General features: G+C 42.0%; 1 protein-coding gene across 1 annotated transcript in view; it reads left to right on the top strand.

Moving 5' to 3' along the window:
- The first annotated feature begins 791 nt into the window (after positions 1–791).
- CLVS1 (clavesin 1) overlaps positions 792–16,941 on the top strand; it is a 70,466-nt gene continuing 54,316 nt past the window's right edge. Inside the window, exons 1-2 of the mRNA XM_077352318.1 lie at positions 792–952; positions 11,030–11,637. Coding sequence (XP_077208433.1) covers positions 11,249–11,637 — 389 coding nt within the window. The 5' untranslated portion in view covers positions 792–952; positions 11,030–11,248. The remainder of the gene's footprint in view (positions 953–11,029; positions 11,638–16,941) is intronic.

The following is a 16,941-nucleotide window of genomic DNA, read 5'->3' as shown; positions in this document are numbered from 1 at the left end:
CTCTGTACAGTTATGCACTAACAATTTAGATTTCAATTAGTATTCCTTGTGTGTGAACACATTTCAAATATTTATGTCAGAAAAATGTGCATGAATCATCATACACACATACACACTCATATAAGTGATAATCCTAAACAGAATATATATTCTGTAATCTGCTCTTGGTTGCACAAGTCCCTTTCTGGCTGCATATACTGCGATTAGAAAGCTGCCATATGCTGCCGCTCCCCAGCCCATGTGCAACCAGCAAATATAACTGGAAGCAAGAAATTCAGGCATTTAATGAAGGTTGCTTTGTTTTTCACGACACTGTGCTCAGCTTGATACTGAGACGTGAAAAATTGTGTGTATGGGGTGGGGTGGGGGATTTACATCTCCTGCTGTCAGCTGCAGTGTTCAGCTTTTCATAGCCATGGTTTAGGTGCTGTTTCTACTCTGAAAGTCTAGCAAACAAGAGCAGCAATTTCTTCTTCCCATTATTGCATTTTTTTCACTATCCTAGATGTTTAATGATAAACATCTGCAAAGGACGCATTTTCAGAAGCTTTGCCTTCAGCAACACAGCAGGAAGGCATTTTGCATAGGGTGTCTGTTCTTTTGTCATATATCCCTAGATCATTTTCAATGTGTCATGAATAACACTTAGGGTAGCATCTGTCACAGGCGGGATCTCATCATGTGTTCTCACATTGTGCTCTCCTGTTACAAGAACAGGATGAAGACAGAAGGTGTTTAGGACCCAGGGGGAGAGTTGCCACTGTGTGGAGAAGGCACACACGCATCCTACCAAAATTTTCATAGCCCGTGGAGCCAGAGCTCACTCATTCACAGTTCTGTGGAGAGCTCTTAGGCTGATGCTAACAGAAAGAAATCTTCCTCCCCACCCATCTCATCAGCAAGGACTCCAGGAGAAAACACAAGTCAGAGAGAGGCTGTACAGTTCTGAAAGGTATTTGGGCTGTTCTTTTCAATGTTTGCTGTAGTGTCTCTTTTCCCATTTCCCCCTTTTTTGTTGCAATGCCATGGCTGCGGCGTTTCAGCACTACCTTGTGTGGATAGCTCTTTCCTGCAATCCATCTGCACTCTCCCCCATCTCTCCTCCCTGCCTCAAGTCTAACCTTTTCTGTCTTTTTATTCCCCCCCCCCTTTTTGTTCAATCTGAGCATATTTTGCATTTCCCAAGAGGTCAGTGAAAAATGAAAACCATCCATACAAACACCAGATCACTGGAGGAGGCATGAGTTGACAGGGGGAAAGTTCAGGTGAAGGTGACATAAATTGAAAACAGCAGGAAAAGCCTGGGAGAGTTGGGGATAAGGGTAAGGCTGAGTCTCCTGGGACAGGCAGGAAAAGAGAAATGGGGTGGATGTACAGACCAGAAGGTAGCTGCTTCTTCTAAGCAAATTGCTGCCTGCTTTCACCAAGGATATTAATTACGGGATGAGAGGATGCATTAGGGAAAACAAACAGGGTCAACTGAATTTTCTGCTTTCTGAATGGGAATTCATAAGTATTAATATGAAGAAGGTGCGGGAAACAAGAAAGAGAGAGATTCCTCCTGGTACTGTTTACTGCAGAAAGTAAGAATATATGTATATGTGTTTTTTGTGTGTTTAACGCAGTTAAGGTCAGAGAAGGAACCTCCCCCACCCCTCCAAATGCACCTAAACATTTTAATTGGCATTACTTCACATTCATTTCCAATCCTGAAGCTCTCTTCTGGTGACTGGTGCCAATGGCTGCCATGGGCGGGGTGGCATGGGGGGGGGGGAGAGGCAAAATAATATGAAAATTAAAGAACAGATGGCTGGTCTTTGTTCATCGGGAGTCAGTGATTGGTTTATATTTGGAAGGCAAGATCAGAGAGAGAGTCTGAGATTTCCTGAGCTTTCAGGGTATAAGCAGATGATAGCACAGATTTTCCCGGTACATTAAAAGTTAGTGCAGTGCCAACAAGTAAATGACGTTATGTAACAGCATGATGTCATGTCCTAAACAGCAAAGGTATGGCTTCTCTCTCTGTGTGTGCTGGTTGTAGGATGGATATTCTTTCAAATATCTTTAATCTGGAAAGATTTACCTCTGAGATTGTGGAGTTCTTTTTTATTTTTGCAGCAATTGGGCATTTTGAAAGTATGGTTCTGAATCATCACATTTTTGTTGACTCATTCCTGCTCTGAAAATCTCTGGGAATGTGTAGAAACCAGGTCATCCAAAGGAAAGGATTTTTTTGAATTTTTTTCCCCCCAACGGATCCTTTGATTGCCATAGTTATTTATGTAGAATAGCAGCAGTCCATCTGCTTAATCTGAGTTTAGGTTTCATTATCAGGATTAGCAGAACTGGACCTATAAAACAATTGTTCGTATTCAGATGTGTGTTTACTATCATATCAATTTGTAATGTCAAACCATCTTCTCAGAAATCTTTGCTTGCTTTGTGGGTATGTACGTTTTTTACATCTCCCCCAAAACTAAAGCAACCAAAATTGAAGTTTCCTTAACATACTTACTAAGTAAGTTAGTTATCAGGAGGTCAAACTTCCAAGGGTATAATGACTGAAGTATTCCTTGTCCGCTGCTGAATTGTATTCATGTGTGCCTGCTGTCAAACCTCCCACTTCCACATTTACCTGTGAAAAGATGGAGGCCTTCAGAAAGTGCCAAAAGAATCATCCAGGGATGACCACAAAAGCCTCGTGTGATGCCACAAGAGCAACTTTCCAGCTCACCACAATACACAAAGATGCCAGACAGGCAAGCAACTGGCCAACAGCCAAATGCCAAGGGACAGCAGCAGCAGAAGCATGAGGCTACAAGGGTGGCAGAGAAGTAGCAGAATCTGCCACAAGTGATGGCCTGTTCCTCATCTGCTGTGGGAGTCAGAAGCCTTCTTTGGAAGGGTAGGACTTTAGTGGCCATATTAGGCCAACAGGAGGAGCCATATAGGGCTTCCCATGGGGCAGAGGCAATGGAATCTCAGGCAGACAGCTGCCTATTGGGCCTAGGACTCCCATTGGCCCACCCCCCCAAAATAGAGGGAGTGGGTGAGGCCAGACTTGTCCTATCTCTTGGTGCACGTTGGAAGAAACAGGGAGGTAAGGGTGGATCTCAGCTAAAGCTATCAGAGATAGGCTAGTGACAGTAGCAGGAAGAGGATGCTGTAAAAAAAAAAGAACAACCCTCCTTGCTCTTTTCCAAGGTTCTTCACCCAGGACAAGCTCTACTAAACTAACCTTGAAGAAGGAGAGAGCCCTGGGCTCCAGCCCAATACTGGAGTCTGACAATGTGTATGTATGAAACCATTTAAGAGTAATACAAAATGCACAGGCAGCTGAAGGAGAAGGTACAGCTGGGAAAATCAGGGTGATATTAGACCATTCTCTAAAAGCCCTTTGTGATGCTTGATATTCACTGTTAAAAGTCAAAAATGATGGTATCACATGGTTTGTTTGCATAAACCTTATGCTGTATCAATTAATGACAGAAATGAACACAATTTTTTTTCACTGGCCTTGAGATTTGCCAATAATATGTACCAATCAGTATATGGCCCAGGCTAACCCAATCTTGTCAGATCTTGGAAACTAAGCAAGGTCAGTCCTTGATCGCACTTGGGTGGGAGACCACAAAGGAAGCCAGGGGTTGCTCTGCAGAGGAAGGCACCGGCAAACCACCTTTACTTGTTCATCTCTTGCTTTGAAAAGCCTATGGGATCACTATGTCAGCTGAAATTTCATTCCCCTTCCACCACATGGTATATGCCATCAATTCATAGTAATTCATGAAACTGGAAATAAAACATAGCCATGGTTCACTTTGATATTTAGAGCAAGGTAAATTCACGGATATCTGCCAGTGAAAGTTCCCTGACAGAGCAAACCTAAACAGTCAGAAGTCTAGTCAGAAGTCTAATTTTATTTATGCAGTTATGAGTTCCTGCATTGTGCAAGGGGTTGGACTAGATGACCCAGGAGGACCCTTCCAATTCTATGATTCAGTGAGGCTTACTTCGAGCAGAGTGTTCTTAGGATTGCAGCCTGAGTTTTTAACATTTAACATGCACACATTTATCAATCAGCTTAGTGAACCTTATGAAGTATCTGTTCTTTGCCCCCTGCTCTCCTTCCAATAATTCTTGAACCAAATTAGCTGAGACACAGTGACTGGGCCAAAGTTATTCAGAAAGTTTCATGGCAGGGATTCTCCATGGTCCTTATTCCTCTAGCCACTGTATCATGCTGGTTTACCTATGTGCTGTTTTGGATGAGCCTTCTGGGAAGATGATGGAGTTTCATATCCCTACAGACCAACTGACACCCAGTTGCACAGAAAAGAACATTTTCCTGAAGGACTGGCATATTTGTGCTGGCATAAGTTCTGCTTGTATAAAGAACATCTCCTCCTAGCAAGCTCCTGTTTCATGGGGGAACAATTAGGAAACAGATTTTCTTTTTTATACTTTCTTCCATAAAGACGCAAGGTCCATAGTTACGTCATGCAATCAAAATGGAAATGGCTTTAAAGTAGTAATTAGGCAACTGATCATACTGTACTAGATTGACTCATTCTGCGAAAGCATCTGGTTTCCTTCCCTGCCCACACACTTCCCTTCTGGCATCATTGCAATGTCTTGTTGAACAATCACACATGAGCAGGAGCCTTCGTTGGTACAGTCCAGGTGATATTTAGAGCCACCAGGAAGGCACTGGCAAACCACCCCATATTGAGTCTGCCATGAAAACGCTAGAGGGCATCACCCCAAGGGTCAGACATGACCCGGTGCTTGCACAGGGGATACCGTTATCTTTAATCTTATAATAATTGTGAATCGTTGCTGGAGGTCACTTCATACAAAGGATTTTCCCATCAGTATGATGCCAGAGTCCATACACAAGAATTCCTAGACATAATCTTTTAAAGTACATGAGAGCGAACAACCAACAAATGATATACAGATATGCATTCTACCACTTGTGTAGCAAGTGTGTTATCTTCTGTCTTCCAAAAAAAATCGGTCACGGTGAGGCGGTGGGCCAACAGCTTGAGGTCGACCACATCAAATGTGGCTGACAGATTTAAGTACGAGGATGGCTGAACTGCCCTGATCCAGCCGGCACCAGATATCATCCATCCAAGCAAGATAGATGTGTAAGAATTACACATAATTGTGTAAGAATTATGGCCCTGGATACACATTTTGTGTAATCTGAGATATTTTATAGGATCTGAAAAATCTGTACTGTTTTCATGTTACTATGAACTATGGTTCATTGAAGTCAATGAGATGTAGGAGATGTATACCTGGGCTGAAATGTCATGTTGGCATAAGTTAGTCTCATAACGCTGAGCTCTCCCACAATGGATGTTAGCACATCAGAGAGCTGTAGCCTGAGCAAGTGTTCTGCTGCCCTGCTAACAGTGCACATGCAGCAGGACTGTACACACAGCATCCCCTTTTAAAGGAGATGGAGATGGTTCTTATAGGATGCTTTTCTTTCCCAGGAGTCTCAAAACGGCTTGCAGTCGCCTTCCCTTTCCTTCCCCCACAACAGACACCCTCTGAGATGGGTGAGGCTGAGAGAGCCCTGATATAACTGCTCGATCAAAACAGCTTTATCAGTGCTGTGACAATCCCAAGATTACTCAGCTGGTTGCATGTGGGATAACGGGGAATCAATTTGGGCTCACCAGATTAGAAGTCTGTGCTCCTGACCACTACACCAAGCTGGCTCCAGGAGATTCTGGGGTGTCTTGTCAACCCTAACAGCATCCCATTTGAATCTGCTAACAAAATCGGTACCAAAGCCTCAGCCACAGCAAGTGCCCATCCTTCTCCATGGAAATGCTCTGCTATCTTGTGATTTTTGGCTTTTCCTGTTTGCTTATCATGTGTTCTGAAGCCTATACATCTTCCTGAAAAGTGGTAAATAGTTCTCAATGTAGCAAATCTGCCTCTTATATGCATTATAATGTATCATACTACCAGGTCATGATTTCATGAACTAGATTTTCCTTGGAACTAGTGTGAGTATAATAAAATCTCAAACTGTTATTCTCTGGAATAGTTCCATACAGTCACTCTTCTGATACTTTGTGAGGATAGGAATTGTACTGGCCATCGGGGTGGTGCCTATATGGAAAGAAGATACAGGGGAGGGAGCTCAACAGGGATGTGAAGCTATAGAGACCATTCCCTGAAGCTGCCATTTTCTCCAACAAAATTGATCTAGGTAGACTGGAAATTGGGTGCAATTCCAGGAGAAGGCCAAACACCACCTGGAGATTGGCAACCCTAATTTGTTTATTTAGGTGTTTTCTGTGTCCCTTCATCAGAATCTTGCTTAAGACACCTTCGAATTCATGGATATCAGAATGTATTGGGAGGGTAACTGATGGGAACGCACAGCTCACCAGTTAAGGTCTTCTCCTGAAGCAGTACTCTGGGGCCCCTGCAAAGGACTCATGATTTTTAAAACTTTTATGAAGTTAGCCACCTTAGGCATGTTTAGAGTGCAGGGTATAAAGCTTTTAAATTAATCCATTTAACAAACAGCAGAGTTGGGCAGATTTTCTTATCAAAAAGGACCCCCACTACTCCCCCCATAAAAGGAACAGCAAGAAAGAGGTGCATTAGAATAGCACTGAAACACTCCCTTCACATCCCTTGCCTCCCCACCCCTCTCTTAAAATCAGAATTGGAAGGGACCTCTAGAGTCATCTAGTTCTACTCCCTACAGAACTTCTGAGTTCATTAAAGGAAAAAAGTCCTGTTAAAGGGTTAAAAAGATGGGGGAAATGCCAGAGTTAGTGCTAATTTCGGCTTTCCTCGATTGGCTGGGCATAGAGCTTCACTCTATGAATTTGGGGCAAACAAGAATTTGCCCCAACTCACCACTTGTCCAGTGGCAGTGCAAATTTCCAGTTCCACTTGATGTCAGCACAGGCCGGGGCTGTCCCCGGCCTGGTCTGACTCAGGCCTTCATTTTCCCCAGGGCATGGGAAACACAGATATATCTGTGTTCCCTTTTCTGCACTGGGCAGCAATGGGGCTTATGCTGTTCTCCTGTTTCTTTGCTTTAACTTAAAAGGGAAAGTCATAGAACTGTACAAGTCATGTTCAGAAAGAGCATAGCATCATTTGGACCTTCCCCCCCCCCCACAGAGAGCATGCTAAGATCTACTCAGCAGGTAGATCTCTGGGTGGAAGCAGTCAGGGTTTCACAATAAGTCTGTCTTTTTCCAAAAGTCTTGCCCCATCACTTTGCTGGTTCTCTGGCTTGTAAAGGTTCCATGTAAGCAGCAGCTCCTGTGGTGCATGAGTTATTAGGTTCTCTAAGGTCATACCTGCTAAACAGATGGGCAATCATAGAATCATAAAATCATAGAGTTGGAAGGTACCTCCAGGATCATCTAATCCAACCCCCTGCACAATGCAGTAACTCACAACTACCCACAATGACCCCAATTTCATGCCCAAGTGATCATTGCCACTAAAATTCTCCTGAATTCAGCCTGGCCTGGAGGGAATTCACCTATCATCCCATAGTGGCAATCAGCAATTCCCTGGGTATGCAAGAATATAGACAATAGACAAACACTGGAATATCCCTTCCTCCCCACTCACTCACAAACAGCCTAACCTCTTAAAATCAGCATGTCTGTCAGATGACTATCTAGCCTCTGCTTAAAAACTTCCAAAGAAGGAGAACCTACCACCTTCCAAGGAAGCCTGTTCCACTGAGAAACCACACTAACAGTCAGGAACTTCTTCTGGATGTTTAGCTGAAAATTATTTTGAATTAATTTCAACCCATTGGTTGTGGTCTGACCCTCTGGGGCAACAGAAAATAATTCTGCTCCATCTTCTATATGACAGCCCTTCATGTTTTTGAAGATGATTGTCGTATCACCTCTTAGTTGTCTTTATCTCCAGGCTAAACAGACCAAGCTCCCTCAACTTTTCCTCATATGACTTGGTCTCCAAACCCTTCACCATCTTCACCATGTGCCATTTTAGCCACCAAGTCACACTGCTGATTCATGTTCAATGTATGGTTTACTAAGACTCCTAGATTCTTTTCACACATACTACTGCCAAGACAAGTCTCCCCCATCCTATATTTAGCCACCAAGTCATACTGCTGACTCTTGTTCAGTGTATGGTCTACTAAGATTTTTCCTACCTAAATGAAGAACTTTGCATTTTTCAGTATTAAAATTCATTTTATTCATTTTAGCCCAATTTTCTAGCCTGTAAAGACCATGCTGTATTCTGATTCTGTCTTCTGGTGTCTTTGCTACTTCTCCCATAATGTCATCTGAAAATTTAATAAGCACTCCCTCTATTCCTTCATCCAAATTATTTATAAATATATCGAACAACACAGGGCCCAGGACAAAAAATTAACAAGCACCAGTTGAGTGCAATTTGTCAACCAGTTCCCGATCCATCTAACAGTAATCGGAACCATAGCTCATTTTACCAACTTGCCAATAAGAATATCATGCAGAACCTTATCAAAAGCCTTACTGAAATCAAGGTAAATTATGCCCACAGCATTCCTCTGATATAGCAAGGTAGTAATTTTCTCAGAGAGAGAGGGGGCGGTTAGTCTGACATGACTTGTTCTTGAGAAAGCCATGCTGACTCTTAGTAATTACAGCCATCTGCCCTAGCTGCTCAAGGACTGTTTGATGATTTGTTCTAAAAATTTGCCAGTGATAGATGTCAAGCTGATGGGTCAGTAGTTACCCAGATTCTCCTTTTTTCCTCTTCTTGAAGATGGGGACAACATTAAACCGCCTCCTATCTTCTGGCACTTCACCCATCCTCCAAGAATTGTTAAAAATATTGGACAGAGGCTCAGAAATTACATCTGCAAGTTATTTTAATAGTCTTGGAATCAATTCATCTGGCCAAGAGGATTTGGTTTCATTTAAAGAAACTAGTATTTATGGACTACCCCTACAGTGAACCTAGGCCCCAACTCCCATCTCTCATCATGTGAAATGATTTTGCCCCATTGAGCATGATTCCCCTCACAAGAGAAGACTGAGAAGAAGGAATCGAGCAGTTCAGCGCTTTCTTCATCACCTGATACGATGTCACTTTCATGTTCCCACAATGGTCCTATAATGTCCCTGTTATTTTCTTACTCTGAATATAAATAAAGAACCTTTTTTGTTATTTTTAGGATTTCTTGCTAGCCTAAGCTCATACTGAGCTTCAGCTTTCTACATGCATTGGTTATTTGTTTGTATTCCTTCTTGATTATAAGGTCCTCCTTCCATTTCCTAAATCAGTCTTTTTAGTCCTTGTTTGTTGGGGAAGAGTATGAGGATTTTGGACTACACAAGGGACGACACTTTTATGCCTCCCAGATGCACATTGGCTCCCACACACACACACACACACACACACACACACACACACACTGTTTGGGACTGGAACATGCAGAGATAAGTGGTTTTAGCTTCTCCCCTTATGCCATTTTCACATCTACAGACCACCCATCGAGCTACTTTGGGCTTTGCCATGCAACTTGTAAGTAATATGATTTTTACCATATGAACAATAATGGCTCTATGGAAGAATCTGCAGAGATGAATACATTGAGGGGTGGAGGTGTTGGAGGTCACAGATGCTTTCCCCTACATTGTTGCAAGCCAAAAAGAGCTGATGTGAGTTCGGGAGGCACAAAGCTTCCACAACATGTCTGTCACAAAGTCCTTATGTTATTTCCCAAAGAACACAGGAATTTGCAATAAATAGATGGAGCCGCAATCTCTTTCCTCTTTCACCTTCTCACTTTGATTTTCTATAACTCTGGTCAATCAGACAGGTACCAAAATAATGGAGAGATCCTAATGTTTTATTATATTATCAACTATCGTTTGTATTCCAGTTAGGATGGGATGCAAAATGATAACTATTGGATTGAGACTCACATTTGTCCATGTACTTTCCATAATTTTAGGCTTAGAACAAGCTTCTAAGGTGAGCTTGGCTGAAAGTTGGATGTGCTGAAGGCCATTCAGAGGGGGTGGAAAGTGCCATGAAGTTTCAGGCAACTTACAGCTACTGTAGGGTTTTCAAGGCAAGAGATGAGCAGAGGTGCTGTGCCTTTGCCTGTGTGGCATCCCTGGGCATCCCTGGTGGTCTGCCATCCAAATCCTAACCAGGGTCAACCCTGCTTCACTTATGAGATCTGATGAGATTGAGGTAGTCTGGACCATCCAGTTCAGAACAGGCCATTCAACAGGTTTAGCTAAATGGGGAGTTGCAACTATGTTTCCAAATCTAGCACAGCATTTGTGGCACTACGCTGGTTGTCTTTTTACAAGTCCCCTTTGCAAGAATTGCTATGGATGTGAGATTTGTACTGACTTTTAGCACATCTTTACATCACCTGAAAGATAACTTGCACAAAGAGCACTTGAAAACTATAACCTGCATGCAACTTTATTGTGAATTATCTTTGATACAAGCAGTATTCCTAATCTGATATGTTTATAGCCTCTTTTTCAAATAGTGGTACGTTGTAAAACTGTGAGTGGGACTTTTCAAAAAATGTGTTCTCATCTGTCCTGAAGATCCACACTAATAATCACAAAAAGGTTTTGGCATTACTTCTTCAGGCTGGCACTGGAGGTGACCTTTTGCTGTAAGGCTAGCAATGATCTATCTGGATGGATCTCTCAACATCTCCCATTATTATTTGCATCTAATTAAATAAGGAATTGTAATATGACATGAAATCAGTGCAATTTCAGCAATGCTAAAGGCTCCATCCAATTAGAAATTCATCAAGCTGTGTTCGTAATGCCTTTATATTATGTGCGCACGATACATAATGATATCTTTGTGCTAACTATCCCATTCTAAAACGGTTGAGATTGGAATTTTAAAATTTTAATCGGCTTGGCAATAACAATAAAAAAATAAAATGCCTATGGTGGAAAATGTTTTCATACACATGCCATTTACACACAAGTAATCTGTGCTTTTTGTGTTTGTTTTTCAGCTAATGTTTTTGCAAGTGGCTCCTCTGTTGGATGGGTTCCTTTGAACATGGACTGAATGTGAGTCCTTCTTGCATGGATGTGGGAAAGCACTACCAGTTGTCATCATTACAATTCAAGCAGATGAATGGATCATACTTCTCACAGACTACTAGTTGAATGGGACCAGCTTATCTGCTAATCATCCATCTGAAGTGTTTGGAATCAGGACTTTTACAAAGATGACTCACTTACATGCTGGACTCAGTCCAGAGACTATAGAGAAAGCCCGCCTGGAGCTCAGTGAAAACCCAGATGTTTTGCACCAGGACATCCAGCAAGTCAGGGATATGATCATCACCAGGCCTGACATTGGATTTTTACGTACAGATGATGCCTTCATCTTGAGGTTTCTCCGAGCCAGAAAGTTTCACCAAACAGATGCCTTCAGGTTATTGGCTCAGTACTTTCAATACCGTCAAATGAACCTGGATATGTTCAAAAATTTCAAGGCTGATGATCCAGGGATCAAACGGGCTCTGATTGATGGATTTCCTGGAGTGCTGGAAAACAGAGATCATTATGGTCGGAAAATACTTTTGCTTTTTGCAGCCAACTGGGATCAGAGTAGGTAAATGTAGATAGTATACTTCTCTTTTTATACACAACTGTTACTACATGTTTATGCTTGTGAGTAGAATCTAAGCCCTCCCTTGTATTAGATGGAGAAAGCTTCCCTCCCCCCACTCGTACAACATTCCTCACTCAGCAGAAGGGAATCCTTGTATCTAACCCTATATTTTCAACCAAATCATGCACATTTGTGAAATCTGGTAGTCAACATTTCTCTTGAAGAATTTACTTCATTCTTGCCTCAGACATATAGCTCACATTAGGCATGATAGCTCACAGTAGCATGATAGAAAACAATTACTTTAGTGCTTATTTGTATATAGTTAAGTATCAAGATATATGCTATAGTAGTTATGGCCACAGTTACAGACCTGTATTTTAAAAACTAGGAAGACCAAACCAAATTGAATTGAATTGGCAGGTGCCGTATAACTATGAGATCTCTTTGATTTCTAAATGAACAACCTGAATAGTGTGTGGGAGGGGGAGGTAAACTTTTGCTTACAATAGCCAATCTTTCTAGACCAGCTGGTGCCCATAAATTCTGTTTTATTAACCCAACAGTTGTAAAGATCAACATATCACTGTTCTGCAGGAAAGTGTACAGAGACTTGGTTTTAAAGAGGAAGGCATTACAGATTTGTGATATCGGAGGTGAAGCACACAAAAAAGCCCCCAACAAATACAAACACGCTAATGAGTGTAAAAGAGAGCCATCAAATCCAAGTAGTATGCTTACCAAGAATACTTTATGATCTAGAGATGCTGTCATCAACACACATTGTTGCAATGCAAGTCTATTTTTAGATGTTTGTGATAATCTGTGTTGTTTAATATAATACAAAACAATAAATGACAGGCTAGAGAAACTTAGCAGACATCCAAGAAATAATTGCCATCATTTCAAACTTTTGCACCACTTTATTCTTGGGGTTTGTTATACAATTAATGGGAAAGGATTCTGCAAACCCTCCCAATTCCATTGCTATTTTGCTTCTGCATTCCCTGTTAGACACAGAACAGCCAGCATTGCTGTCTATGGCATCGGCAGAGAAGTTACATGTGACAGATTGCAGCCATTAGTTCAGAGCAATTACACTTTAGTTAGAACAATTACATATTTTGCAGCCTGTGCTATTAATATCATTCTTGTGGGTGGGAAAAAAGAGGTTTAAACAGAATGATGCGATGACATGTGAAAGAATGAAGGGATGTGAGGGATATGAAATGATGTGCTTATTAATTCTGCCAAGCTTAACCCTTTCTCTTGTCTTTTCCTTTCGATCAAAGTGAGTTGTAACTCAAATGGGAGACAGAAACATACTGACAAGGTAGTCGAGAGGGGGACATACAAGGCTTCAACAACTGCTGCCCCCCTCTTCCTTTTGCCTTATGAACTGGCCAGAAAGGCTTTTCAGCCCTACCTTTGTGCAGTCTTCAATGGCACAGGCAGTAGACAGGTGGCCCTTTGTGCTTCCCCCTGCCAAAAAGCAGCAACAGGAACAGATTCCTCTAAAGCAGGAGACAGCAGAAGGGTGAAAGAACAGTTTACATGGACAGTTTACATGGACTAGATGACCCATGAGGTCCCTTCCAACTCTATGATTCTATGATTGAGCAAAACCAGTGTAAGGATTCCTATGTAGGCTGGCTCACCTAATCTAGTCCTATAAGTATATAGGAACAAACCTCTAAAGTCTGAATGGTACATACTACCATAGATGGCTCAGGAAAATCACTCTCTGTGGGATCCACATGCAATATTGCTTTCTTTTCCCATTCCATTGTACTCTAGTGGATTATCTTGAAAATGTGCTCAAAAGGGATATTTAGTATCTATACTTAGAATGAAAAGAAAAGGAAATTGATTTTAACTCCAAAAGTTTTATATATGTACTATATCCACTATATTAATGACCTGAATAGTACATCCCTTCATAAGGTTGGTGTATAAATAGGGTACCAATAAAATTAGATTGCTCGGCAATATTGAATGTGTTAGGCGAAAGTCATCCAAAATACATAAAAGAATGCTCCTGCTACATGGGGGTTTCCTGCCTCCCTCTCCTACCTGGAACAGGGCTTTTTTTTTTTAAAGAAAAAAGAAAAAATAAGAAAAAAGACTTATTTCTCTGTGTATAAATTAATTTAGGTATCTTTTGTAGTACAGAGAAATCATATAAGGCATGACTCAGACCAAACTATTTCTTGATTGCCATGATTTAGAAATATGGTGGTGAGTTAAGATGGAGCTGTACAACTGAGCTCCCCTAAAACCTGGAAACTTGAGGCTTCCAGATACATTTTTCACCCATCATCATCGAAACTAACATAGAAGGACACCAGACAACATCAAGTAGGTTTAAATAATAGTAACAGTCCAGGAATAGCCAGAGAATTGGCCAGAAAAGCAGGTAATAGTCAAAACCTACCTGCCTTGTGCTGGAGACTTGAACCCAAGGGGAGATTGGCTCCTCAAAATGAGTGATGAAAGGATTGGAGGCCCTCTCCAGGAGATTATTAGCCTCTCCCTCTCAACGGGAGAATTTCTGGAAGGGCTGAAAGAGGCAGTGGTCTGCCTGCTGCTGAAAAAAAACATCATTGGATCCATGGGATTCAGCCAACTATTGCCCTGTCTCGCATTTGGTGTTTTGGGGGAAGGTGGTTGAAAAGGCTGCTGTGGAAAAATTGCTAATATACCTAAAGGAAGAAGAAGAGTTGGCTTTTATAGGCCACTTTTCTCTACCTGAGGCTCAAAGCGGCTTACAGTCGTCTTCCCTTTCCTCTCCCCACAACAGACACCCTGTGAGGTGGGTGAGGCTGAGAGAGCCCTGATATTACTGCTCAGTCAGAACAGCTTTATCAGTGCTGTGGCGAGCCCAAGGTCACCCAGCTGGCTGCATGTAGCGGAGTGCAGAATCAAACCCGGCTTGCCAGATTAGAAGTCCACACTCCTAATCACTACACCAAATTGGCTTTCTAGATGAAGCTTCAGTCCTGGACCCGTCCCAGTCTGGCTTCCGGCCTGGCCATGATGTTGGTTGCTCTGATGGATGATTTCTGGAGACAGTTGGACTGGGATGGATTGCCACTGCTCGTATTGCTGGATTTCATGGCAGCATTCAATATAGTCGAGCATCGGCTTTTAGATTGCCACCTTTTTTGTGTTGGAATAAGGGGGACAGTCCTCCAATGGCTGATCTCCTTTCTCTGGTGTCACAGACAGAAGTAGCTATTGGGGAGATGCAGTTACACTGGTGTCATATCCACTATGGGATGACACAAGGTGTGATTCTCTCTCCAACTTTGTTTAATATCTTTATGCGCCCTCTTGCCCAGCTGGTCTGGGAGGTTGGACTTTGGTGCCATCAATAAGCAGATGACACCCAGTTCTACCTCCTGATAAATGGCTGCCCAGAGACATCCGCAAACAATTTTGCCAGATGCCTAGAAGCTGTGATGGGATGGCTCAGAGTCACTTGAAACTCTACCCTTTGTCTGCAGAGCCTTCCATAGTGGACTCCCTTTCAAGTGCTAACCCCGCTTAGCTTCCAAGATATGATAAGATTAGAGACTCCTTCAGAACATCACAGCTGCTTTTGTCAGTTTCAAAATTAGTTTGGTGGATTTCTGGATTGTGTTTCCTTTCATTCAAGGAACTGAACCTGGTGGATTTAAATGGAAGGCACTTACTTGAGGCTACTGTACAGCTGCAATAGGCAATTGTGTAATTTTTAAAAATAACTTTGGATGCTGCTCCTCTCACACCAGTGACATTCCCACCCCAACTGAGAAAAACTGGGGGCCATTCCGTACCTGATAAAAAAAGTGAAATACTCACCTTATGCAGAGACCATATTTTTGGCATTTTGTATGACATTGCCAGCATCCAGCGTCCCAGCAGCAAACCGGCAGCTACATCTCCATTTTAAAGCGCTAACTGGGGAATAAAGTGGATTCCCCCAGCCATGTAGTGCGAGCAGGAGGAGAGCAACCAGCAAACCACATGCCAAGGAAATGTGCGTAATCAAAGTGGGCAGAATAGCGCAATCTCCTTCTCCAGTGCCCACCCTCGAGCCTGCCTCCCTCTCCTACCTGGAACAGGGCTTTTTTTTTTAAAAGCAAAATTCCTGGAGCAACAAATGCGCATTGCTTAACCCAAACAGAGAAAAAAATTCCCCACCAGTTGACACATAAAGCATGCCTCTCAGACACCCCCCCCAAAAAAAATTGTGAAGAAAATTACTTTTATTCAGCTTCAAGGAGGAATTAAAATAAGCATGGAGATGCTTATTTTAAAAAATCAAGATGTTTCACTTTTAAAAAATTCTTGCATTGCTGTCCCTTTAAAACAGGGGAAAAGGTGATTGGCTACCTGCCTGCCTGCCATGAGAAGGTGGAGGGAGAGTCATGTGCGTAGCGTGTTCTTATCCTCCCTCCATTTCAGGCAGAGTGCTAGGAAGCATCAAAAAGTGGCAGAAGGAAGCAGGAGAGCAAGCAGGTGAGAAATGGGGGGGGGGTTTATTGTGTTACGCCATTTCGCTGGCATGATGCTATTTTTTTAGATGTGTGGAAAAGCCCTGTGTTTTTTTTTTTGGTAGCTGCAGAATAAATACACTGGGGAAGGGGGAGGGGGGATAGTGCATATGACAGGCACAGAATTCTCTGCAGTAAGCTGCGTGTGCATAATAGGTCTAAGTAAGATTAATGTAGAGTCTTAAGGAGAAAGGACAGGATTTTCAGCATAACTTGAAAAATACAAAGATCGATTAAACAGAATAATACAATAATCAGCAAAGATCAATCATGCCTCGAACATGGAGAATTGTTTTTTCAGATCCTGTAAGCTTTCATGAAGTCTATTCTTCTTTTAGCTGTGTTTTTCTTTTTTAAAAAATTAGGCAGAGGCCTGGCAATTAAGAAAATCAGTTCAATGAAGAGACATGGCTAAAAAAGTCAGTAAGAAAACAAGACTAACAGGACATGAAAAAGTAAAATACCAGCTATGCATATTGATACTTGTATTACTAACCTAAATACTTCTTAAACATATACTCTGATGTGTAAAAGAAGCAAGCTAAGCAGACATGGAAATAGCCAAAGAAGGATGTCAAATGACCTAAGGAATATCAGATAAGGGAAGAGGAAAGAGAGAGAATATAAACAAACATAGTCAAGTAAAGAACTGAGTTAGGCTTAGCTTAGATCAGTGATTCTTAATCAGCCCCAGATGGTGAGTTACACTTTCAGGAAGGGAGAGCTGGAGAATTTTTCAGAGCAGATGGAAAACACTTGGAAAATT

Source organism: Paroedura picta, chromosome 9 (genome assembly GCF_049243985.1).
Source record: "Paroedura picta isolate Pp20150507F chromosome 9, Ppicta_v3.0, whole genome shotgun sequence".
Taxonomy (NCBI): Eukaryota; Metazoa; Chordata; class Lepidosauria; order Squamata; family Gekkonidae; genus Paroedura; species Paroedura picta.
Note: the sequence above shows the minus strand (reverse complement) of the source record. Positions and strands in the feature narration are given on the sequence as shown.